At 39.6% G+C, this 25,357-nt stretch overlaps 1 protein-coding gene across 2 annotated transcripts in view; it reads left to right on the top strand.

The window, feature by feature from the left end:
• The window catches only part of LOC140281739 (adhesion G protein-coupled receptor L3-like), a 210,075-nt gene that overhangs the window by 66,574 nt on the left and 118,144 nt on the right, over positions 1-25,357 (top strand). For both annotated transcript variants that reach the window (XM_072376228.1, XM_072376227.1), the window contains exon 4: positions 13,822-14,035. In XM_072376228.1, the coding sequence (XP_072232329.1) occupies positions 13,822-14,035 (214 nt within the window). The remainder of the gene's footprint in view (positions 1-13,821; positions 14,036-25,357) is intronic.

Raw genomic sequence — 25,357 nt, 5'->3', positions numbered from 1 at the left:
AATTGTGCTCTCATTAAAATAAAAGGAAGCAGAGAGAGGAATGGATAGCCTGGGAGTAATGGTAGATGCTCAGCATGGCCTCCCTGTTTGGAAAACTGCCAAGGTCAAGCTTACAGTTCTTACACTGGATGGAAAATACACTCTAGTTTATGTATTTCTTTGTACCTTACATACAGCATATGCAGACATACACTCCCACTCTCTTACTTTATCTTCCTTCTCTCAATCCCTCCCACACATTGAGACACAAATCTTCCTTAGTGTTCCACACCAGCCCTCCGCAGATGTACAACATCAAGGCTCATGGGGTCAAATTTTGCTCTCAGTCTCGCACCACATCTGTTAGTCATGGGAGGAGTCATCTGTGTAGACCACAGATCACTGATATCCTGGACAACAGTGCTCTTTGATGCAACCCCTGGCCCTCTGCTCAAAGCATAATTCTGGTTTGTTACAAACGGGACCATATTTTAGTTTGTTGTTCAGTTATTAGATTGCAGTATAAAAGAAAATATGTGCTGAGATCAGGAGAAAAAAAGAGTCATGGGAAGAGTTCACAAGCAGTCAGACAGCAGTGGATTCTGAAGCAAAATTAAGGAGATAAAACTATTCAAACAGGCTGCAGGGACCTCCAGATCTAAAGAAGGGCATGACTGGATGATTGGTTAATTCAAGTGTCCTCACATGACAGAAAGCAAGAAACAAGATGAAGAAATTATGATCACTGCTTGGGCAAGGCCAAATGCCTGGCTTATTTCATATAGGACAATTAAACAACAAAGTGATTCAAAGTGCTTTACATAGAACATAAAAGCATTAAGAACAGAATTTACAAAAGTAAAAACAGAGAGGTAAGTACAGTGCGGAGAAAGTTATTAATCAAAGTCCTTCAATTTGATTAAATCAATTATTGAAATGCAGTGGTAAACAGGCAAGTCTTAAGGTTTGAGATCATAAGATTTAAAAGAAGCAAAAGGTGACACAGACCTGCAGTTATCCAAGAGTTTGTTCCATATAAATGGTGCATAGAAACTGAAAGCAGCGTCTCTGTGTTTAGTTCTATGATACTATGTCATTCTCGCCACTCATTTTCTATAAATATTGCCATATGGAGTGGCATGGATTTATGATTTGGATTTAATATTGATTTTGGTACAGAAATCTTCTCGAATTCATGAGAAACTTCTTAGCTATGGCTTATGTCAGATAATTTTCGTCTAATATTAGCTCTGCAGAATACCTGCTGAAATACAGTGAATGTATTAATGAAATTGACATTGTCTCCGGAAAATATAGTAGTCGATACATTGATAATGTGATAAGAAATGACTATTTTTTTTTTTCTTGTGAACATTTCCTTTTCTTTACTTTTATAGATCATCAAACTGTAACATGCTGCTGTAAACACCAATTCAATCCAATGCCTCTCAGACAGTAACACTGGCTCGTGTTGAGTCAATCTGTGTTGAATATGCCTTCCGCTGATTGGAGACATTGACATATTCTGAACTTGGATGTAGAATACCACATTGAAGATGTATCTTCTCGGAGGTTGAAGTACAGCGCAGGCGCCATGACTTTCCGCAGACATCTCCCTGTGGCTGAGACCTTACAAAAGACCAACTGTGTCAAATGAGAAAAATTGCAGGTGCACATTCCCCAATGGTGCGCTCCCACTTTCCTTCCACTTTCCACACATGTATTAACACACTCACACAGACACACTCTGCCTCTGTGATCACTGCCCCTCATTTGGTGGTGGGAAGAGGTGGGGCGGGGGGGTTAAAGGCAGATCCTCTTTCACTGTGATAATAGAGTCCTTTCTCTGCAATGAGATGGACTTAGGAGAGGGGTTGAAACCAGAGACGCAGAGTGAGCGATGTCACTCCACAGCAGGCAACAGCATCATGCAATATGGCATGCCATTTTTATAGTCCCGATGCAGATGTTTCTCAGCTGCATGTCAGCTCTGCGCAATCAGTGGAGAGAATTTTGTATTGTGCTCATGGTGGAAATCACAAGGACCACCCTATAAATGGAAGATTAGGATTTGAATCCCAAGCTCTCATGTGACACATTTCTCATAAATTAGCCACATGGGAGTGTGAGTACCTTTTAATCTCTTACAAAATCTGTTGAAGTTAACAGGCGCTGGAAGCTTACAAACTTTTAGTAGCTTTTTTGAAAATGATTTATTCCCCTTGTTCCTAAGAAAGCAAGACTTGCATCTTAAGTAATTCAGGAAAGCCTTTTTCACAGCAGCAGTAATCATCTCACAACATCAACGGTGATCTTATTTGAGGGACCCCACTGATGGGTCAGGAGTTTTAGGATGTCCTTCAACAAGTCTGGAGAACTATTCCCGAAGACAGCTTACAGGAAATTACAGGAGAGCTTGTCTAAGAGGGTTTAGGCTGTGTTGAAGAATATCAAATATTTACCATTTAACTTGTTAGAATTGCACTAACTCTGTTGATGCCTTACATACTGTATTTCCACTTATTTTTGCACGTTTCAATGAATTATAGCACCTACTTTTTGTTTGCTGGCAGTATTAGGGCTGGCTCAAAACTTTTGCCCAGTACTATAGAAGAGGCATAAAGCATTAAAAGCAATTTCACATTGCATTTAACATTTCTCATAAGGTGTCACGAAACACAGCAGGTCCCACCCCATGCCAAGTGTAGGTATGTACCCTTATAAATCATGTCCACTAATGTATTTTTCTCACTTTGCTGCATTCCTGAATATTTGAGCAAACTTTATCTTGTTGACTCAGTTGATGAACGTTGTGCATGTTTTAGAGAGTCTTGCAGTTGTTTTAAATAATATATGCAGCCACTGAAGCTTGCGTTTCCCAGGAACAGATTTACAAAATAAATTAGTTGTTATTTGAAGTGTCAGCCTTCCTCAATGTGACATTGTATCGCACATCACATCTCCACACCTGCTTGTGTGAAACCATGCATGGCTTGTTTTGCCCCAAATCTCGCATTCCCCGCCACAGCGTTTCTTGTGCTTGATGTCAGATTCCAATATGCCACATGTAAAGAGTTGTAGCCAGATGACTCGATGCGTGAGAACCACATACATGTTGCTTCATACATATTCAGTGTTCATTATCTCCGCACAATAACCCCTCGTCTGATACCTGTCACACTGAATGGAGAGGAAAAGACGATCAAAGGAGATCATCTTAGCTGTGTCTTAGATGTAGCGTAGCCACCCAGGCTAAATTCAGCAGCAATGTCTTCATTGCATACATGTGGAAAGTGATTACTTCACAGTCTGGTGGTGGTTAAGGAATCACTTTTTGCATCCATCTCCAGCACTAGTTTTCTTTGTCTCCTCTTTTGTCCTTACATTTAGCAAATTTCTCTCTCGTTGCGTTTTCTTTCTTCGCAAATCGATTTATACAACAATGTCACCCACACCGTCCCTTTTCCTCTCCTATGTGTGTTTTGCTACAGCATGTCACAGCTAACCATTTAGCTTTGCTGCAGTCTTTAGGCACTATGACCCTGCTGAAAAAGCCTCTGCAATCCTTCTGGACAGGCTGGCACACTATGAAAGGACATACGATTTAATCTGTGCTCGGGTGAGGTGGATCAGAACAAGAAGGGGGGCTTTGATTGAAAAATTGTCATCCCTGACATCCATCACATTCCGTGCTTGTAGGTGTGTGTCAGCAACAATCCCAAGGGAGAAGCACCTTTTAGATGATATATTGAAGCACATATAAGTAAACACAAGCCCTCATGTAAGAATGTACAAGTCACAAGGGCGGTGACAAAAGAAGCTAGCTGGTATTAAGTACAGCTTTTAATCTGCTGATGCCATCCTGCACATCAAATTGCACCACCCGTTGAATTCTTACAGTATGTAGGGCAAACCCTCACCCCCGACTTCTTCTTTGTTCTCATTCTATGTCTTTTCTCATTCAAATACCTTAAGAATGTACTATACACTACAAGGATTTGCTGTAATATGCATGCAATTTTACCTTTTAGTGTGTGAGTGAAAGTGATATTAATAAGCTTGGGCCACAATGTGCATTGTATGTGAGAGTGAAAATGAAATTCCAGTGTTTTACATTATGAAAGTGACTCCACTAGCACTATTAATGGGCCAAAATGAGGTAACATTTTTGTTAACCAGTAAATATAACAGATGCATGCAGTATGCATGACATTCCATTTAAATTTTGTCATTGAAATAGTTTCTTGTTCTTCATTATGTAAGTAAACACTGCAGCACTAAGCTTTAATTGGTATTAATTCATGCTTTTTGCCCTTGGATATTAAACCGCTCTAAAAACTGCACTCACGGGAGAGTAAGAAAGAGAACTGGCTACAGTTTATATCCAAAGGTGCTCTTCCGCAGAAAACAGTTCAGCACAATGTAATTCAAAGAGTTGGGTCGTAATATGAGGATAGTTTTGATCAAATGGAATGCAAACAAGTCCACACAGGAGGCTGTGAAAGAGTGCTTCAATTTCCTGTATTCGTCTTCAAATGGCAAGAAATGGAAAAATTCTCGTCCTTGCTTCCCAGAAACATAAACTCCAAATAAGGCCACGAAAACACGAGGAAATTTCCTCCCGAGATTTCATCAACATCCAATATGCTGTTTTATGTAAAATGTTTTGCTGTCTTTCTGCCCGTTTCAAGTGGGAAAAATAATTTTTCTTTTTTATCAGGCCACATCAAATTACTGGCTGTTGTGCACAGCTGAAGTGGTGTGTTGGTGGTGTTCATTTTGCTCTTGTGTCGACCAAATGGACTCGAGTATGATTTTTTATTTTTTTTTTAAATTCTCTCTTTTTTTTAATGTACATATCCATGATCAACAGACACACAAATCAGTTTGAGTCAAAAGCAGGAAGTCATTATCGCTTTTGTTGTGACGGCTGCTGTGGCACTAACCTGGTGGCCAGTGTGTTAGTGTAGGAGTTCAGGTCCATTTGCTCTCAGTATTGCACTATTAATACAGCTATAATAAGTCGAGCCCCAGGGATCCATTCAGACACTGATATTGCCTGGTTTCCATTTCATTACAAGAGAACACATTTTCTAAGTATTCTGTCATTGGTTTGTGCTATATTTTATGTGAAAGGACCCTCTACAATACTGTGGGTTGCTATGGTGATGAATGAAGTGCACTGAAGTGTTTAAATGAATGGTGTTTTGGAAAGTAAAGCAGGAGATATACAGGGACAGTATGCTCAACACTGGCGTATGTGCTGATGGGTTTCTTTGGAAAAAAAAGTCTGATAAGGGAATAATAGCAAATCAAGCTTACACGTATTAATCTTTTCAGTGGAAGTGCTTCAATCTGCTTTGTTTACCATTAGATGATTTGTTAATTAAAGTGTGAAACAAATTAAAATGTCACAAAAACCAAGTTGATGCTGTAATTATTGTAATTTGTCATGAAAAACGCATTGCACATATTGTATGTTTATTCAAGCACTACACATGAGTGTGGTTTTGGGGTACTTTCTTTTTCTTCTTCTTTTTTAATTATTTTAGGTTAATCACAATACCTTTTTTAGCATTTTAGTGATCAAATATGGGATTCTTCATATTTATTTTACCCATTCTGATTTGATGCTCCGTGCTGCATACTTTTAGCTCTCAAGCCTAATGCAATGTGAGCCTTGCAGCAAAATTATGCATCTTTAAACGTCATGTGGTCAACTGGTCATGTAGCTTGTTTCTTCATAGGCTTGGAAGCTTAGAGAACAGTTCAAAGTTTTTGTGAAACTACTTTGATTTGTGAAGACTTTTTCAACGGCTTTGGAAACCAAGATTTTATACACAAATCCAAATGCATACACTTAGAAATTAGTATTTGTAGTTGATACTAATTAGAATGCTTTACTTTGGTTGCAATCCAACCAACACATTAAAAGGCTTGTTTAAGGGATGTGTTTAAGAGTACTTTTAATAGTGGAAAAAACACCCCACGCACAATATTGTATTAAATCGTGTTCGGGTATGAAATGTCAGGTATGAAAAATCAAATGAATCACGCTTTAAGCATTTTTTAGAACATATGCTTGTTTTCGTTTATAGTTTTTCATACTGATTTTTTTTTTGGCCTTTTGTACTTGTACTTCCACTTTAGCACAGTTGCATGCAATTTACCCCAGTTCATGTCGCTGGACCTATTTGAGATCTTGCCTCCAGTAGGCTGCAAGGCCATTCCATTGGATTATGTGTAGCAGAAGAAGAGTGAGGAAAATACCTCTTTTCTTCACACACAAGACAAAAATCAGCCTGTTGTTTCTTCTCTTTGACCTCAATTACTATCAGGGCATGTGTTACTAAAGGGGCATGTTGAGTCGTGTCTGCTCTGGGAGCTTTGTTTGTATGTGTGTATATGTGTGTGTGTATCTCCTATGTGTTTGTGTGCATTTGAGCCTAGGAGGCTCTGTACAGTAGGTGGGGGCCAAGGTGCATTAGTCTTGGCTGAGCTGTTCCCTTGAGTGATGCCGGCACATGTGAGTGGGTTACAGGACAGAGGGAGAAGCGGCAAGAGGAGGGGGAGAGGCAGTGAAAGAGGAGGAAATAGCAAAACGATGTCAGACATGATGGGAGCTGAACAAAGCCCAGCTCGCAGTCATGAGCCACTGGCACGGCAGCAGCCTGCTGCACAGACTCACCTCTGGAGTGGAACATCTGACAATGTAACACTTTGCTGTTACGAAGCAACACTTGCTTCTCTGGCTTGATTATACATTGGAAAGAAAAAAATGGGAATTAATCTGCATTTGCTCAGAAATAAAATAAAAAATAAAGAAAGGAAATTTGAAAGAATGCAGCTGATCTTCACCTTGAACTATGTTCTCTTCAACTTTAGTCGATTTTATGTACTGTTGTTATTTGCACACCAAAGTGTGTTTTAACCTAAGGCCTTGACGGGAGACTTGCCTCCCCTCTCTTCATGCTAATACGCTTAATGAAATTAAGTGGTGATTAATTAAACGGATGTGCCTGCTGAATGGAGAGATACTTCACCTCTGTGTTCTAAGTATGTGAATCAAGTCTTTATGGAGTGAAGGCAAGGTGCTTGTGTTTGTTGCTAGTGTATCTGCAAATACGAGTTATTTGCCGACTGGAAGTATATCACAGAGGGAAGGAAGTTGCTGTGCTCTGCAGATTCCTCTCCACTTAAATTGACCAATTTATTAACTTTCACAGTTATTAACTTTAACTATGCTGATACTTGGTTGCAGTCGGAAAGGAAAAGCAGCACTCTGCTATCTTGTGGATTTCTTCAGATTAATGTTTCAGGCGTTTCAAAGGAAAAAAAAAAAGATACTCGCTATGAGAAGCCTGATTCACTAAGGTGCAGTAGTTTATTACAACTACACTGCATCTCTATCCCTATATCCCTCTGTGCTAATTTGTTAACACTGACGAGCTAATTTCCTTCCAGGCATCACGGCGACTTTGACTGACAGTTTGAAATTCGCACTTGCACATTGCCGCCCAGCAAAAACCCACCATCAGTCTTTCCCCCTCTGCTGGAATTTGCGAATACGTGGTGTGCTGCCAATTAATGCGTTCAAATGTGTGTCAGCGAATGCAGGTTGAGGTAAAACAAATGGCCCGCTCATTCCGTGTAGTGAATGGGTATCTGGATCCTGTCACAATGAGTAATACTAATTATGCTTAGCAGCATGATTGGTCAGAGTGTCAAAAGCCATCAAGCAGATTTGAAAAGTCTGACATGAATCTTTATTCTTGTCGGCTCATGAATTTATCATTACAAAAAGGTTATCTGTCATCAAGGTGCACCTGTTTGTAGAAAGACGATTAGTTGGAGTATTCTTCAAGCTTTTAAACTTTTTTTCCCCCAGAAGTTGTACGAGTGCCTTTACAAGGCGAGGTAAAAGCGGAACCAGTTTCCGAGACTCCCATTTTTCAGATTCAGCAGAGACATTGTTTTATTGATGCTGTTCTCTTAAATGCTCGATCTGCAGAGTTCTTTGACAGTTCAGTTCCTGGATAATTTTGCACTCTATGTAAAAAGCCTGTGAGATTTGCCTGCCTGAGGACATGTATAAACATAATTTATTTGGTAGAAAAATTTGCCTGAACTGTATTTCACTTCACGATAAATATACCCTCATGCATTAAAGAAAAAAAACCCCACTTTTTTAGCTCTTCTTTTTTTCCCCCCAATTCTTCTACCCCTTGTTGCTTTGTAGTCTTGGAAGAAACTAACTCCAGCCCTCCACCGCCCACTAGTTTGTCATTTGTTGCAAACTAAGAAGTTGGTGTGACAGATTCCCATTGACCTAATCAAATAACTGGGTCCAGATTCATGTGCTAATTAATCACTAGCTCTGGGGGCCGGACCCATCCGGTGATTCTCGGAGGAAAACGAGACATTTGATCTGTTGAATCAGCTCCTTCACCATCTCCATCTCTCTGTTCCATCTATCTTACATTAATTCAATGAAGACAGAGCTCGTTTGAATGCAGCCTCTCTCCCACATGCACATATAATGTTTTCACTTTACACTGCCTCCTACAGAAATTCAGCCCCTTTATAAGAATAAAGTAGTTTATCCCAGGCTTAACATTTGTTTTCCTCTGTACTGGGAACACAAAGTGCATGTCTAACACCCATCTCATGTAGCTATATAGTTAATTTAATTGGAAAGCATTGTCCACTATGGCTGTTTTTTTTTTTTTTTTATGTTTGTATATCTAAGTGAAAGGCTTGTCATGCTTGCCTTTGAACAATATTATCTCTTTTCATAAAAAATGTGATTGTTTAAAGTTCTCTTACCCTTTAAGTTCAGATTTAAGTGTGATTTTTCTTTACTGTTAATTACCAATTTACATTGATATCTGCCACCATATTATATCCGTTTATCCTCACTTGATACTGCTTGCAAAAAAAAAAGTATGCGCACTTGTTAATCTTTACTCTGTCGGTTCTCATCTGCCACTCAATGGCAAATAATCTTGGGGTTTACAGACAAGCGGCAACAAACAAAGTGGTCTCTTTAAATTCATTCACAAGTTCATTTACATTTATACAGAGTCTGTGAGAGATTAAACTAGCTGGTTACATTTGCAACTACGAGCAACACCCAGTAAAGTAAGCTGAGAGCATTTAAAAAATAAATAAATAAATGCTAATGTCGTCTGGTGTGCGAATGCGCGGATGTCATTAGTGTTATCTTCATACACAACATTGTGTTGAAATTGTACAAAAAAGATACACAATCAAAACATTTACCTTACGTATGTTTCCCAAAATCTCTTACACAATCAAGTGTTAGGCTGAATTACTCGCTTTACACGTCTACTTCAGTTACTATGGCATTTTTCCCATGGTCATAGCTTCTGTCTGTTTGTTTGCTGTCCCATCATACCCCTGTACCTGATCCACTTCATATACATATCAGTGCATGGTTATTGGGAAATTATCTGCTGTGTCAGAGCTAATGTGCTTCAGCTGTAGTCTGAAGATCTAAAAGCAAGAGTCTCTTGTTAGGAGTTGTCACATGTGCCTGACAGCTGTTTACCCAAGAGATGGTGTCTTTTTCACCCAGGTTCATAGTCAGTGTGTGTGGTGGTTGACCTTGACTGCTTCTCACCGACATGTTTTCCTGGGAGATGAAATAAAAAGCCAGCCCCTGAAGGCCCCTGTTTTGTTACTGGTGATGACTTTTAAATGTCATACTCCTCTCCGTTTGTGCTTCGGTGCCTAGTGGTTCGAAGGAAGGTAATGGGTCTGTGCTCAGTGTCACTGACCCCAGATTAGGCTTTTTAGCAGCATGGTCTCCTTCTTCTCATTCACTGTCACTGTTAGCAAGCGCACAATCAGAACACCAAAGCCCATCTCCTTGGAGTGATTGTGAAAGCTCTGCGGGGGAGCGACATTTTCCAAATGACCATTTTTCCTCTTTGACCTTTCTGTTGCCCTTTTTGGTGAGTAACTGCATTTCCTGAAATATTCATTTGTGAGGAATGTAATTAGCAGGCATCGCAATGAAAAACAATGTGGTGTGAAAGTAATGGAAGAATCCAGTGTGACCATTACCATTGCTTACCGTCAGCCCCCCTTTCCTTTATAATCAGCAGTGCACTTGTCAAAAGAATTATCCTGGGAGAATCTGCAGTGCTGAAAAGAAATATGGGCTGCATATAAATACACCTCTAAAATCTTAGCTGCAGAGGGAAGAATCCAAGATGAAGCGAATAGAACATAGGAATTCGGATAAGATTTCTATGGGGCTAATTTCGATTTTCAATGGCTCTGACAATGATGCGCGCAGGTAGTCAGTGATATGTGCAAGTGGGACACGATGCCGACTGAGGTACCTAAGGAATATGAGCCCTATCAATCACCGCCCCCAGCAACAGATGTAATTAAACTTACAGTTGTTGACTAGCTGGGTAATTTGAGACATCACTGGCATGCTTTTATTCACTCGCATTAGGGGATTGCTGCCGCCCATGTTGACAGCGTCATGTTCTCTGATGTATTTTTAATGCTTCTTTTGGGGATGCTGGCATCAGTTCTTGTGTTAACAGTATAACACGGTTTGGATGTACATTCATCCAATATTTCAAAACTTTCCCAAGTCAGATTTTGATGGTGTCTGTTTGTTTGAATGAGAAATTTTGAAGCCATCATGGAATTAAGGTCTTTTTTTTTATTGTTTTTTTTTACAGAGGGTAGATCAGATTTACAAATTCAATTTTTGTAGTTCAAAACTTATTTGCATTGTTATATACTTGATATATTCTTAGTCCCCACACCTATGCACACATTTATTTATTTTTTTCAGATACAGTGAGTCAAAATCCACAGTAAACTATCAGAGTAATTTGGTGTTTTAGACACGCAATGTTTGTTCTTCTATATTATTTATCTGCGCAGTATTACTACAAGATCTTATAGTTATAGTGAGAAACTACAAGTAAAACCATTGTTTTACAGGTCAATTTTTAGATTTTGGGCCTTTAGTTTTAAAAGCCGAATCTTTTTCCATCCTGCTTTTCTAACACCACGGCTTATTTTCATTTCAGAGGTGTGCAATTTAGAGTTTTATGCGCATTATTTTCAACTTTGAGACAGCTGCAAACACATTGCTGTATGAAGATACAGCAGTGTGACAATGATCTTATCAGAGAGTGCAGTCACTCTCTGTCATTACATTAAGAGGCCCTATGTTCTGTGTAACAGACAGTCTGGGTGGGGATGCAGGTTAGTGCATTCAGCTTCAGTTTGGCTGTTCCACTGTGACACTCAATTTAGATTGTATATTGGACCTTTAAATCAGCGTGCTGTCTAAAACTGAAAATACAACCATCAATTGTCATTAGGTTTTTACTTACATCAGAAAGAAAAAAAAAGGAATACGATCAAAACTTTAGGATTAGAAACCCTGGTTTAGCTTAATGACCCTGTGATGAGACAGTGAGGTTTTAATAGAAACCATTCACTGGTGCTGTTTTTTCTTGTTTCTTGTTTTGCTCTCATAAAAAAGACCAGGCTGAAAAACATGAGAATCAATAGCAATTTGTCCTTTATTAACGAAAGTCTGTTATGTTTTTTTTTTTTCATTTAAATGCACCTGTCCATGTAAACCTGTGTTACCCCCTTTCTCACCTATTGTTTTTGAGAAGTTTGGTTTGATCCACACAAGTACTGTTTAGAAGGCAGAATAAATCTTCGCAGTAATAGGGAAGATAATTGGTGGCTTTCATCACCACATTGGATATAATTATTCCAATCAGTGATGTTTTAATGGCAAGTGCACTTTAGTGAGTTGGGGTTTGAATGATGTATGAGACAAAATGAAATGACACGATAATGAGGGTCCTCTTCTGTTGTTTCACCTCGGTGCTTGTCTTTGTGGTTTTCTATGATTATTTGTAGGGGAAAAAAGTGGCACCTGGCTCGCTCAGATCGTGTAAATGTCTGGAAATCTGTGGCCTCACTTCAACTAACTCACCCATTCCTGTATCGTGAAAAATGCAGCGCATGGGTTTTTTGGCACTTGAGATATTTACATTCTTATCAATCATGCAATGCCATCAGGAAGGCATAAGAACAAAGAGTTCTGCAACAGATGGCTCGGTCCCCCGCAGCACCTTGATCTCAGCATCATCCAGTCAGTGTGAGATTATATGAAGAGTCAGGTTGACATTATTGCATCTAGTGGTTTTAAGCTATGTAATTAGACATGACCAGCCAGTGGAACTTTAATAAAGCAACAGAAACAGGAAAAGCTTTTTACATGGGGACAAGTGCCGTGCGAGCCAACACTGTGTTGGACAAACTTGAATGTATCTCCCGTCTGAACATAATCATTGTTACAGTTTCAAGGGGAATCACAAACGATAGCCTGAATCACAACTGTGTCATACAACAGAGGATGATTGTGTGGGTGAGAAAAAGTAATGATGGAAAATTGCACACTCCAAACGTTTCAGGCAGAGTAGTTTATTACATAACCATTTGTCACTTCACACAACGTATAGAGAATTAGATCAAAGCTGTCATGGATTATTCTTTTTTTTTAACCGAGTATGTATGACAAAAGAATTAAAACATTTTTCCTTCCCTTTGTCCACATTTCTTGCTCTTCCTCAGTGCATTGGATTGGCGAGTCAATCTGTGCTCCCATGCTGACACTATTTCTTATTACACAGCTTATTTTTGCTTTGGTTCAGTCCATTTTGTAGCTCTTCTGGAGCCTTCAATTTGCAGTGCTTTGACCCTAGAGCTGAAGATGTTCCGATGTCTTCAAGATAAACGTGACAATTAATCCTGGTACTTATTTTTTTCTCTTTTCTGCTCCCTGGGCCTTTTTTGTCTGTCTGGGCTCTACGTCATGTAGCTGTGGCTCTCACAGCCCAGACTCTCTTCTGAAAGGATGTTTATAAAATCTTTAACTGCCACAGTCCCCCTGCCATGACTGAGGCCAATGTTTATCCTTCTCGTTCATTTTTTTATTCCGGCTGTAAACGCTGAACTTCCCCAGTCTGCCACAAATTTGCTCATTCGTGTGCCAGTTTGAGCCTCCACAGACATTTGTGGGCGTACACGCGTACTCTTGTGTCAAAGGAACAGCAAAATAGCGACCCACAGACGTCCACCGACTAGTCCAACAGCCCTCCCAGCCATCTTGGCTCTGCAGTAAACAGTACATTTTTTTTAAGCCAAACTGTCTCTCATCTTTGGCTTTGGGCCAAAAGCACCCCTTGACCCTCTGCCTTCTGCCTGCGTGTAGTCCAACTGAAGTTCATTGTATCACTTTAAATTACAAAGAACCCAGGAGAGCTGATGATTCTGTTGGTAAGGGAAATTGGAACAATTTGCTGGAGACACACTTTTCTTTGTCTCTACACTTTGTCTCTAATTTCTCAGCTGAATGCCCGAGTAATGAGCTGATTTCTTACAGCCAAAAACAAACAAAGTGTTTCCTTGTGTCTGATCTGTGTCAATCTTGTCTTTCCACAACTTATGGCCTTTCGAGGCCCCCTGTGCTACTGCTCATCCTCCCACTCCAAACAACCAGCATCCCATCCGCCCACACTCTTAAGTCAAGGGTGGATAACCTCTTCACATATGTCTCAGTGTTAGACCTTTTGATTGTTGGTCTTCCCATCTGTTCTGGTATTTTCCTGCAGGAATAAGCAGGTTTTTTATTCCGGTCTCAACTAACCCTAACTCCCAGATGAAGTTTCTTTTGCAGTATTTTCTGGAAATCTTCACCCTTATTAAAAAAAAAAGCAAGATAGCAGGAAAACTAATGATTTTTTTTCCCTTTACTTTTTGCAGCTTTCAGTCGAGCACCCATCCCCATGGCGGTGGTGAGGAGGGAGCTGTCATGTGAGAGCTACCCCATTGAGCTTCGCTGCCCGGGCACAGACGTCATCATGATCGAGAGCGCCAACTACGGCCGCACCGATGACAAGATCTGTGACGCAGACCCAGCACAGATGGAGAACACGCGGTGTTACCTTCCAGATGCATACAAGATCATGTCTCAAAGGTAACGACACATACATATGCATTAGTCATTTTGACATATTTATGTGAATGGAGATAAACAATGGCAGTATAACTGGATATATTTAGGATATTAGAATTCAAACAGAATCAGAAATTCCTTTTTGATAAGAGATATGCACATATATATGTCCTCACTGTTAGGAATTGATAACCCATCAAATCCATTAGACATTGAGTGACAGGAAATCTTTTGCAGTTGGTACTGGGATGTCACAGCTATATTTGATGCCAGGAGATGAACAAGCAGCAAAATCCACTTTGGGACGTACGAAGGCTGGTGTTGGGACAAATCCTGAAACTTCATTTATAATTTAGAAGACTCTAGTTTGACTCGAGCGTTCAACCTTTTTTTACTTTGCTTCCCTGTAGAGACACACTTTTTTCTACTCTTTGTGACTCCCATTGTTTACTTTTTGTTTTTTTTATTCTCATACACACTGTTTGTTTAGGTTCCAAAACTACTTGGTTTGGGTTCCAAAAAGAGCCCAACTCGTTATAAAATCTACCGTCAAAGTGTTAACGCTGCACACAGTTAATGCATTCAGCGTTTTAGGCTTATATAACATGACCTAAAACCACTTTCCCATCATCCTCTCTTGCCAGCTACCATTTTATTATGAAATACAAACCAAATCATCCACTAGGACTTTTACATTTTTAATTTAGCAAAGGGACAGATAGAATAATCTGCGGAAAGTGCATGTGCATCTGTACAGCAACACAGTATCACCGTAACATGCAGAATGAGGAGCATTTCTTTTGGTTTGACTTTACGATATGGCTTCAATTCTGAATTAATATCATACTTTGTTTGAAATAACTGTATTTCACATTTTTCAAGCTGTGTTCTTGATACCCACAAATGACAGTAAGGAGATGGTTGGCCTCCTGTTAAGAATATTACCATGTGTGAATACGAACACACTTGCGTGCAGAATTTGCTTCATGCTGTTCAGTAATTGACATGAGTGGCTGTGTATGGTTTCTAAAAATAAACCCTGAAAACATAATCATCAAATCTGCAGCTAATGAACGATGCTGTAACTCACACCTGAGGTGTGCTGAAATCAGATTAGATGCACTCTCTTTGGGACATTTTATTGATCTGACACACTTCACAGGATATGGAAATGTTAGAAAATGTGGTACTGTACACACAGTATATCAATATTTCTGTGTGTTGTACTGGCCTGGCACCTGCCCTTGAGGTTTGTTAAAACTAGATTTAGAGAGTTGCAAAATGATCAGAGAAACCATCAACAGTGTAGTTATGACCCATATCAAATGGGTGAGAGAATTGCTGTGATCCATAAATGACTTCGAACGCAAACCCTTTTGTACCTGCAAATCTATCCCAGTTGTAAATTTGTTCTGACACAAATCTATATCCATTAGAAATTTCGTGAATACATAATCAGCTATTTGTCAAAACAAAATGTGCTTGATGAGTTTTGTTTCCAGACTTATGACCCTGTTGTGCAGGAACCAGGACATGCAGAACTATTAGTCAGGACACACATAGTTTAATCTCACTGTGTTTGACTTCTGCTGTGTAATTGATTGCCAACATTAAGATAATAGACACACAAGTTTTGAGGGTGAACAAAGTAGACCCTCAAGGGGGTTGTGGTTAGAATATCATGCCTATTTTGTTGACATATTGCATTGTTGGGAGCAGAATGAAAACTCATCTTAGCATGGTTACTCTTTCCTTTGAGGTCAAAACACCCTTGAGCACTCTGAAAGGATGGACTTTATCTAAATTGCTCTTCCACATTGACTTTTTCTAGCTCACTTTATTTTCAAAGCTAAGAGTTTGTCCAGTTCTCTTTATTTCCAGAGCTTTAGTTCCACATTGGACATGCCCCCTTTTGCGAATACTAATGGACTTTTCAGCTTTGTCAAACAATTACTCTTTGCTTCTCCATTTGGTAGCATAGAGTTTAGATAATCAGCTATGTGAAAAGCAGCTGACGGTTAAAAGAGGTACTTGGAAACATGTTGTCAAATAATTGATGCACCCTGTAGCTCTCTTGTTCTCCTTGCCGCCCACTCAGACTGAAAATCCCTGCAGGATTGAATCGCCAGGTCCAAAGCGAACATGAAATACTGTGAAGAAGTCCATCTTTTTAGCTTTTCATTGCTACTGGGGGAGTTTAAATGATGCTCAAAGATAACTACAACTGAATTCAGAGCTACAGCATTTTGTCTTGGGAGAGCAAGCGATTAAGTGGGAGAACGGTGTGGGTGGTATTAAATGAGAAATGAAGGGGAAGAGAGGTGAATGCTACAGAAATGACTGGTTAGAGGTTCAAACAATATTTTTTGATGCAGCATCACAATTTCATGTGACATTATACAAATGAATGGTAAAACAAATGAACGGCAGCCCCAACCTTTTCATTGTTGGGCTGACAGAGCTGTTGCTAAGCACCAGCGGCTGAGCTCATTAGTGTAAAAAAGAAAGTGAGAACAGAAATAAGTCATTTCAACAAAGAGAGTCTTTCATGTGATAAGTCACAGGTTGAAATTTTCAAAGATTTGAAATAGATTTTCTTATTTCTTTTTTCATTCCCCAGCAAGGGTAATGTGAAATGGTTTCTATGAATGAATACACCTTTGTTTCTTTCACAGTAGTGCTTTTTCTCTCACTTGCAGTCATTACATTTGCTCAGACATTCTTGAGGTTATCATGAGAGAATAACTTTTTCCTCACAGTCCTGTTTTCTGTAATTTCCAATGAGTTGTCATCAACAATTGCGCAAGCACCGTCTTTTATTAAGACTATCTTTTTTTATTTCTTATCTCATACTTTCCTGCTGCTCTCGCCTGTCTGTTCATCATGCTGCTTGTTTATACGCACGCTGTAACTGGAAACATTCCAAACAGTCTAATAGTGTTATTAGAGCTCGGTATCCTGATTTGCCATATAATTATGGTTTGTATGAGTCGTTTGATTACTTGGTTAAAGTCTGGAAGGGTGTCCGGCGGAGGTGAGAGAATAATGGGCTGAATTTATTGACACTTTTTTTTTTTTCCCATAGAATTGAAGACTATGCATTAAGGAAAAATCCATAAATTAATACATTTGTCATATATTGTTTAGGATAACCTGTAAACAGACACATCACAAGCAGTAAATAATGTGCATGATAAAGATGTAAAAGAGAATGTCTTAAATAAATGAGTCTAGTTGATTAGAATAAAGTATTTTACTGAGTTAAAAGATTAAGCTTTTCACTTATCATATAAGTACAGCCAGTACAGCACAGCAGACCGTCGGCACCCAAAGCCCTCTCCATCTGCAGTGGTGATATACACTGTTAAAATTTCAAACAGAGCGATGCAATTTGGGAGGAATATTACAATTATAGATGGCTCATGTAGAAATGGTACTCACTCTAGTTATAGCTGTGGGCCTCAGAAGCAGCGGGACCCAACACTTTCACAGCAGGGTGGTGACAAGGCCATCCACCAAGTGCACTCTGACTCACAAACCAACTTGAGTTTTTTATTCTCCCTAAGCTGCCATTTTTCTATAATATACATTAGTTGGAAGTCGTGTGTGTAGTATGCTCACTTATGCAGTACATAAGTGTTGTTTCCCCTGCAGGCGCAGAGAGTCCTTACACCAACACTGTTAACTCATGTTTAAGGTGTATTTATCCTTGACTTCGATTGCTTTCTTTATTTTTAACGCAGATTTCATTTAATATTTGGTGTATAAGATACCATTCTGAGATGCTCTTCATCCTTCTTGTAGCCTACTCCAGCCTGTTCTCACTGTGATGACATCAAACGGCATCCTTTTGTCAAAGCCAGTAGCTGATGTGAAATGTACACATGACACAGCTGTTTGCTTTCATGTAAACCCATTACAGTCACTAAAGGACATATGAGAGTGGTGAATGTTGTTTTTCCACCTTGTTTTGCCAAGGCGACTGCGATTTTTGAGTCACACGTGAGTAACGTATTACAACATCATTTCGCTCACGTTGATAGGACTGATTTCAGTTTAATTTAGTTTTCAGTTGAAAAAATAGTTGAGTTACAAAAGTACAAAAGGGTTACAAAAAGACCAAAGTTTGCTTTAAAATATGCTGTTTTTCACTTCCCTAACCCCACGTGTTGAGAGAAAAAAGAGAGCCCAGTGCTCCTGCAGTTCGATTCCAGCTGATGCTCCCATCTGCATCACTTGTGATTCTTCTGTATTTTTGTCATCGTTTTGGCATCGCAGATTTCTTTCATTGCTACTACTGAATAGAATCCTTTTTGAGGTGTGTAAGAAAAACATTGTAAAAACAGTTGTAAAAACATAAGCTAGGTAGGCCGATTCCCTCCCGCAACCTCTCTGTTTTTCGTTGAGCCACATACTATTTTATTGGTAATGTTGGATGCAAGGCATATTATAGAAATGCTTATATCAGATTTGTTGGAGACCTTTAAACATTTATTATTGAATATGAAATGAAGACGAAGTAAAGACAGGAGAAGAAACAAATCTAAGGATGTTTACAAGTATTTCAGTCTAAATTTAACAAAAGAAAAGTGGTTTAACAATAGTTCTAATGATCTGAGCGTTAAAAACTAATTAGCGTGCTTTTGAATGTCCTAATGCTAATCCTCTCTTTGGGACTCTGCAGCATTTACCCCCACTAGCCCGTGTTCCACCTGCATCTCCTGCTGGCACCAGTTAAGTCATGGTGACTGGCAAGCGATGCAGTTAGCATTCACACCGCGTCTGAAGATGAGCCACGTTGCTGCTGGCTGACTCTGTATGCCAGGCTTGCATCCATCACCGGCACTACCTCATGCAAGCTGACAATACACATTTAGGCAGCTCAATCTGCCCGCTCCAGCAGCCTCTAAGAATACCACATTGACATTCAGCAATCAAACCCAAACTCTAGCTGTTCCAACTTAGCACACTTATAAAAGTATATAAAGGGCTACTTTGGTAGGGTGTTTGGTTCCATTACGCTCTTTTAAATGAGAGCTAATGGCGCCCTGTATCTGAGTAATGGAATGTCACAGAGCTTGTGAGTCCTGTTGTAATGCATCTTGAAATGAAGTTTGCCTCACACTTTGCTATGGCAAGATTAAATGAATGGCTGTCTTTCAGTAGCTGTGCTCCTCTTTGTGCTTTGAACGTCATGACTGTGCGAGAGCCTCTGGATAAACATGTCTCCTGTAGGCGATGTAGGCTAATGATGCTGTAATTGAAACCGGCTACCAGTGATTAATTTAGCACAATTTGACATCATTTGCATAGTGTGTACACACATGCTGCAGCCGGTTATTTATGCAACCATTGCTTTTCCCTTGTGGAATATTTTTGGAGCTTATTGTTAGGCAGCTATGGCGTCTGTTGAATCTTCCTCTCTCCAACACATGTCTGTATCTAGTGCAACTTTCAACTGTGTGGAATAGCTAGAGGTACAGGCACTTGTGCCATCAAACAATACTGACCCTTTTCTCATCAGAGCCTCAGTGTCTCTTTCCTGTCTTTTTTTTTTGTGTTCCCCATTTTCTTTCCCCCAAGGCTGTGTGGCCTTCACGGCCAGTAATTACAGGCTATATCAAAGCTATATATCACCTTATATCTCAGTAGACATCAGCAGGCACCTTAAGGGACAGCTGATAGCATTGTGGCAGGCATGTGCACGACCCCTGAAGGAGAAAGCAGGTCAGGATGGAGCCCCCCCCCCCCTTCAAGCTCATACACATCCAAACACACGCAAATACACCTCCCTGTCCTTATCTCACCAGACCATCCTTTTGTCTTTTTCATCACTTTATTCCTTTTCTTTACTCTCCCAGGGGATCCTCGCCATTGCTGTGTCATCACACTTGTCATTTCAATGAACATAGAAGCACAAAACTTATTTTTGTCTCCATGCTTTTTGTGTTTATGTGCATGGTACCTTTGATGAAGGTTAATAGATATCACAGCTTGAAGAGTCTCAGGAGGAAGATGAGACTAAATGAATGCATCCTGTGATTTGAACCTGCTGGCCACATGACAGCTGACATTTGACAACCTTCCTGTTAATGACGATTATGTGGAAAACAAATGCTCCCATGCCTTTGTTTGCCTCGCCACTCTTGGGGCAGGATGAGACAAATGACTCTTCTCCTGCTGGATGGAAATTCATGCTGACTGAGGGACAAGAATTATTGAGGGCTAAAGAGTGGTGAGCAGATGGGAGGATTCCTTCCCCTTTTGACGGTGATCTTTCCCATACGCACCAGTTCTTATCATTCCCTGCTTTTGACCTTGTTGAAGGATTTCAGGAGATCCTAATTCAAGCTGGAGAGTAGGATTAACTCAATAATCTCCATTGTTTTGTTTTTTCTTTTCAGTCTTTAGTCTGTCTTTATTTAAGTCTCATTTGAGGCAGGATGTCATGGGTGCAGGTTTTATGGAAAAACCCTCTGTGGTCAATGCAGTAGCCAAGAGATGTGGCCACGGAAAGGGGGGTACTTTTTCTCAAGTTTGGTTTTCAAGTTGTAATTCCTGATCGGTCAGATTTGAAAAGACTGATGCTCAGGTTGAAAGAAATCCAGATTAGGTTTGCATTCTAAGTATTACTGATTTTTTTTCATTCTCGCCTTCCTTCAGCCTCAAGGATCACTTGGCGTATACACCGCTCAGCTCACTTTATAACCATCTTTCTAATATTGACATGGTCCACCTTATATTCCCAAAAGTGCTCTGACAAGTCAAAAAATGGACAAAGAGCACCTAAGCGATATCCTGAGGGATATCGTAGAGTGTCTCATATCATGATTTTAGCAGATCTTTTGGCTCCTGGTTTGGCTCCTGTGTGTGCAGGATGGAATCTTTATGTGTGGGCTTGCTTCCCATGGATGCCATCAGATCCCATCAGATTGATATCTGGGGTGTTCGGAGGCCAAGTGAACACCTCCAACTCTTTGTGTTCTTTGAGTCTCTCCTGAGCAGTTTTTTTGTGGGGCCCAATACTGTCCTGCTGGGGGTTTCCTGCTACTGGGGGTGTGGCTGATCTGCACAAATATTTAAGTAAGTGTCAGGTGCCAAAGTACCATCCGTGTGAATGCCAGGATGAACTTTCCCAGAAGAACATAAAAGAAAATCTTATTGTAACAAGTGTTACACATTTACCTCTCTGTGGTTTATTATGTTGTGACCAATCGAATGTATGGATGTTTGTCTTCTTCGCAGCCTTTTCCACCGTCTTTGGTTTTGATTTTAGCAGAGAGTGTTTTTAGGTGGTAATCAGAAACTTGCCTTTTTTTTTTTTTTTAACAGACAGGACACCACAAAGCAGTTTAATTAAAGTAAATCAATAAAAAGAAGAAGATAAGTAGCATCTCTGCATTGGGTTTTTCAATGTAAGAAAAAAAAAAAGAACATAGCCTCAATGCAGTCGTTTTTGTTCCATCTTAGACTGATGATTTTAAAAGAACATCTGCACCCCAAACTGGAGCTGTGGGATTCAAAAGAGGCGGCCAGGAGGATCTGATGAGAGATCCGGTCGGGTTTCTTCATGAGAAATGTCAGACCCGGTGATTTTCAGAGCTTAAGCGCACCTAAAGGAAGTCAGTGTATCTACTTTAACAGCCAGCCGTCAGTTACACTATCAGAGATTAAAATGTTGAGCACCTATGATTCATTGTTCTTGAATTCTTGAAGTGTCAGGCCTTTTTTTCAAAGTCCAGATTTACATAAACATTCAACTGACCAACCAATGAGATTAATTCACATGTGGACTTAATGTTAGTCCAAATATTATGCAGGTTTTGCTTCTAATTAAAGGCAGATAGAGAGGATTCATGTACTTGCTAATATGGACTGACCTACATCTACTACTGCTTTCGTTCCTATGGCATCGTCTTTTCTCTATTCATTGTGGTGTCACTGATTTGTCTTTCTGTCTGTTCATCAGAGGCTGTGTTTCTGTGATACAATTACATGTCGAGCACCTGACAATTACAGAACAAAAACATGACCAATGAACACAGCGTGGGACAGCAGCCTGTTATAATTGTGTGAGCAAACAGAGAGTGGTGGGAGATAGCGTTGCTATGCAAAGGGTATTAATGAAATCTTTGACAGGAAGAGAAGATAAAGATTTCCTCTTCCTATGAAGCACACTGGGAAAGAGATGAACACTATCACAAGTTATTTGGATTACTGTAGGAATTTAAACTGCTTTTCCATCTGTGCAAGGTCTCCTCCTGGCCTTGCATTACCCTCTTTTCAAAAAGTTTTAAGCCAAGGAGGTTTTTTTTCTCCCTTCAGATTCTGTTCTTTTCCCTCTTTGGACGACTTTACCTGACATTCATTATTCTGTCTCATTTCGCAACACTTCCTGGTTCGGGCCCTATCCATCGTCTTTGCTAAGAATTTGCCGCCTTCAATTCTGGCCAGTTTGTTGCTGTAAATTTCTTGCTGGCATCCTGTTGTTGAGTCGGCCATTGTCTCCCGGACGTGGAATCACACTCTGTAGAGATTAGACGGAAAAAGGAAGCCTGTGTTGGGAAATGTTTAAGAATATCACCCCCATGTGGAGCGAATTGCTTCCTCTCAGGAGATTGAGATAAAAGAGGCACAGATTGACACTAGTCAAGCCAGTGGTTTGAATCTACTGTTACGGTGTCCATTTTTGGATACTAAGCTGAATACCCCACAGACGTTATTATGCCCCAACAAGCAAAGAGCTCTGCAAGAGAATTCAGGAGTTTTCTCTTCTTTTTTTCTTTTTACTCTTTTTACATTTACACTAAATGTTTTTAAATGTGTGTATTTCTTCATTAACTTTCATTGGATTAATGGCTGTTATACTGGTGGTTTTAAAAAAATACAAGTAGGCTTCCCTTGTCCATTTGTCAACTAGGGGAGTGAGTTTCATTTTGATGAGTCCAAACAGTAAAGAAAGGGCTAATTCAGGCAGGAGCAGGTGGTTACTCAGAGTGCAGGGAGCCGACTAGGACTTTTCCTTCCCTCTATCTGATATTTGCCCTTCTCTGTAATCCACAGTGTTTTTATCCATGCACGTTTGGCTCTCCTTTCTTTTTTTTATTTGGCTGTAGGGAGTAGCCCACATACACATCTGATGTCTATCTTTCACTCTCTCCCTCTTGCCTTAAAGTTCAGGGTCCATTTTTCCACCTCAACACAAACAGGACATGCAAGTTTCATTGACCTTGAAACATTTTGCTGGATATTCATCATCTCTCCCCAAAGTTAAAAACAACTTCCTTTGAATGGAATGACTTCCAGAACTTATTTTATCCCCGCAGTTTAATGTGTCACAATGAATTAAACTTTCCTCTGATGGCATTTTTCCAGACGCAGTTCGGTTGCTCGTGGTTCTATCTGGAGGAACCAGTTGTATGTAATCAATCAGGCTTTCAGAATGTCTTAGAGGAAATTTGATTCACAAATCAAAATACTGGCAACGCAGAGGGGTTATATGTTTATATATTCTTTTCGGCTAAATATTCACATGTGAAATGTGACATTCCTTTGGTTGATGTGTACCTTTTCTTCCATCTTTTGGTACATTTATGTGGAGCTTTTGATTAAAGTTTAACACCCATTTTTGGTCGTCATTGTTAAGGCAAAATTGTGGTTTACAATAATGTTTTTAGGATTTTGCAGCTTGAATTTAAAATTTTGAATATTTCTTCATAAGAAAAATAAAAATAGATAACTAACCAAATGCAAGAAAGTTACATTACTTGGATTAAGTGATGAGAATAGTAGCCTGACTTCATTTAAACATTTTTTATGAGGATAGATACAAATCTGTAACCTGTTGCATTCCAAATAGATTGTTTATTGTAAATACACCAAAATGATTTAGGAACCCGGCATTTTGTCTGAAAAATAACATCTAAATTAGCAATAAGATGAAACTTAAAACACTGTGTATGTGACAAATATAAATATTTTTTTTTTAAATGTGTTTGACAGCGACAGCTATTTGAAGTTATTGAAATTCGAGATGTGAGATTGTGAGAGGACCAGAATTTCTATTTTAGATTTGAAAAGACTCTCAAAGGTATCACAACTTTCTGGCTTTTGACCAGATACTGTTTGGGCATAACATACTGTTTTTTCTTCTCTTTAAATTATGGTGCAATTTAGTGTCAATCGGACAAAAATGCAGGGTATGCTTCAGAGTGGGGATGCCCTGTGGTTGACAACACGTTATCCAGCAGGGTGTTCATTGTTCCTGCTCTTCTCAGACAGCTCCACGGCTCACAGAAAAGCAAAATGGAGACAGCTAAAGAGCTAAACTGGGGGCTTCAGAAGTGTTGCACCTGAACAAATGATGATATATCTGTGGTTTCATCTGCCTCTTTTGTACAATTTATGCCATTGTCAAACACAACTGTAACAAGGCCTCTTAAAGGATAACTACACAACATCTGTTTTTTAACTTAAGAATTGCAGGTTTCAGAGATTAAGCCTTTATTCTTTGACTTGCAGTTTAATGTGCAAACTCTTAATTCTCAAATCCTTTTCCACTCATCACTGAGTGGTCTCAAGTCTGCTCGTCCCCAACAATTTTCTCCATGTACTCATCCGCAAATTCTGTGCTGTGAGTGGCAACGGCTGCGTGAGTCACCACCTCCTTCTCGTCTGGAAATACAAGCGCTGCGTTTATAATCATCTCAGAGAAATTAAATGTCAGTATAATGTTAAACAGCAGTATTGTGATAGTGAAAGTTTTGATTAAATTTAATAGGGTTGAGCAAACAGTTTCTTTAAAAAAAAAAAAAAGTCCTATAAACAAGATTAATGTGAATTGCCAGTTTATGCAATCTTGTAAACAACTTAAACAAACTGCTAACTGGGTCTTTTGGCAGCAGAGGTGTTATCTTTGCATATGAAAGCAGGCGTTTTTAATTGGATTCAGTCTTATTAATCACTTAAGTGAAACAAAGACAAATATGGAGGTAATGTATTACATTTCACTTAACCTTACTACAGAGTCAATTGAGCTATTGTTGTTGTGTTGTGTCTCAACACAGACAGCAGCGCATCGCCTCCCATCGGTGCTCTATATTCAAACATTGTCATTGTGACCCTTGAGAACACCGGAATCATTTTCACACACTGCCGTTGACAGAGCTCTTTAAAATGTATGAAGCTAGTAATGTGACTGGACAGGAAGTTTGTGATTAATCACCACAGCTTGTGTTTTTCATATCCCTCTTCATCCAGCCCTTTGGTGTGTGAATGAAAACAATAGCCACCTTTAGATAGACCGCCCTAACACAAGATCCTGTGCCTGAAACAATGATCGCA

Source organism: Leuresthes tenuis, unplaced genomic scaffold, assembly GCF_036924035.1.
Source record: "Leuresthes tenuis unplaced genomic scaffold, fLeuTen1.0.hap1 SCAF_22, whole genome shotgun sequence".
In the NCBI taxonomy this organism is placed as follows: domain Eukaryota; kingdom Metazoa; phylum Chordata; class Actinopteri; order Atheriniformes; family Atherinopsidae; genus Leuresthes; species Leuresthes tenuis.
Note: the sequence above shows the minus strand (reverse complement) of the source record. Positions and strands in the feature narration are given on the sequence as shown.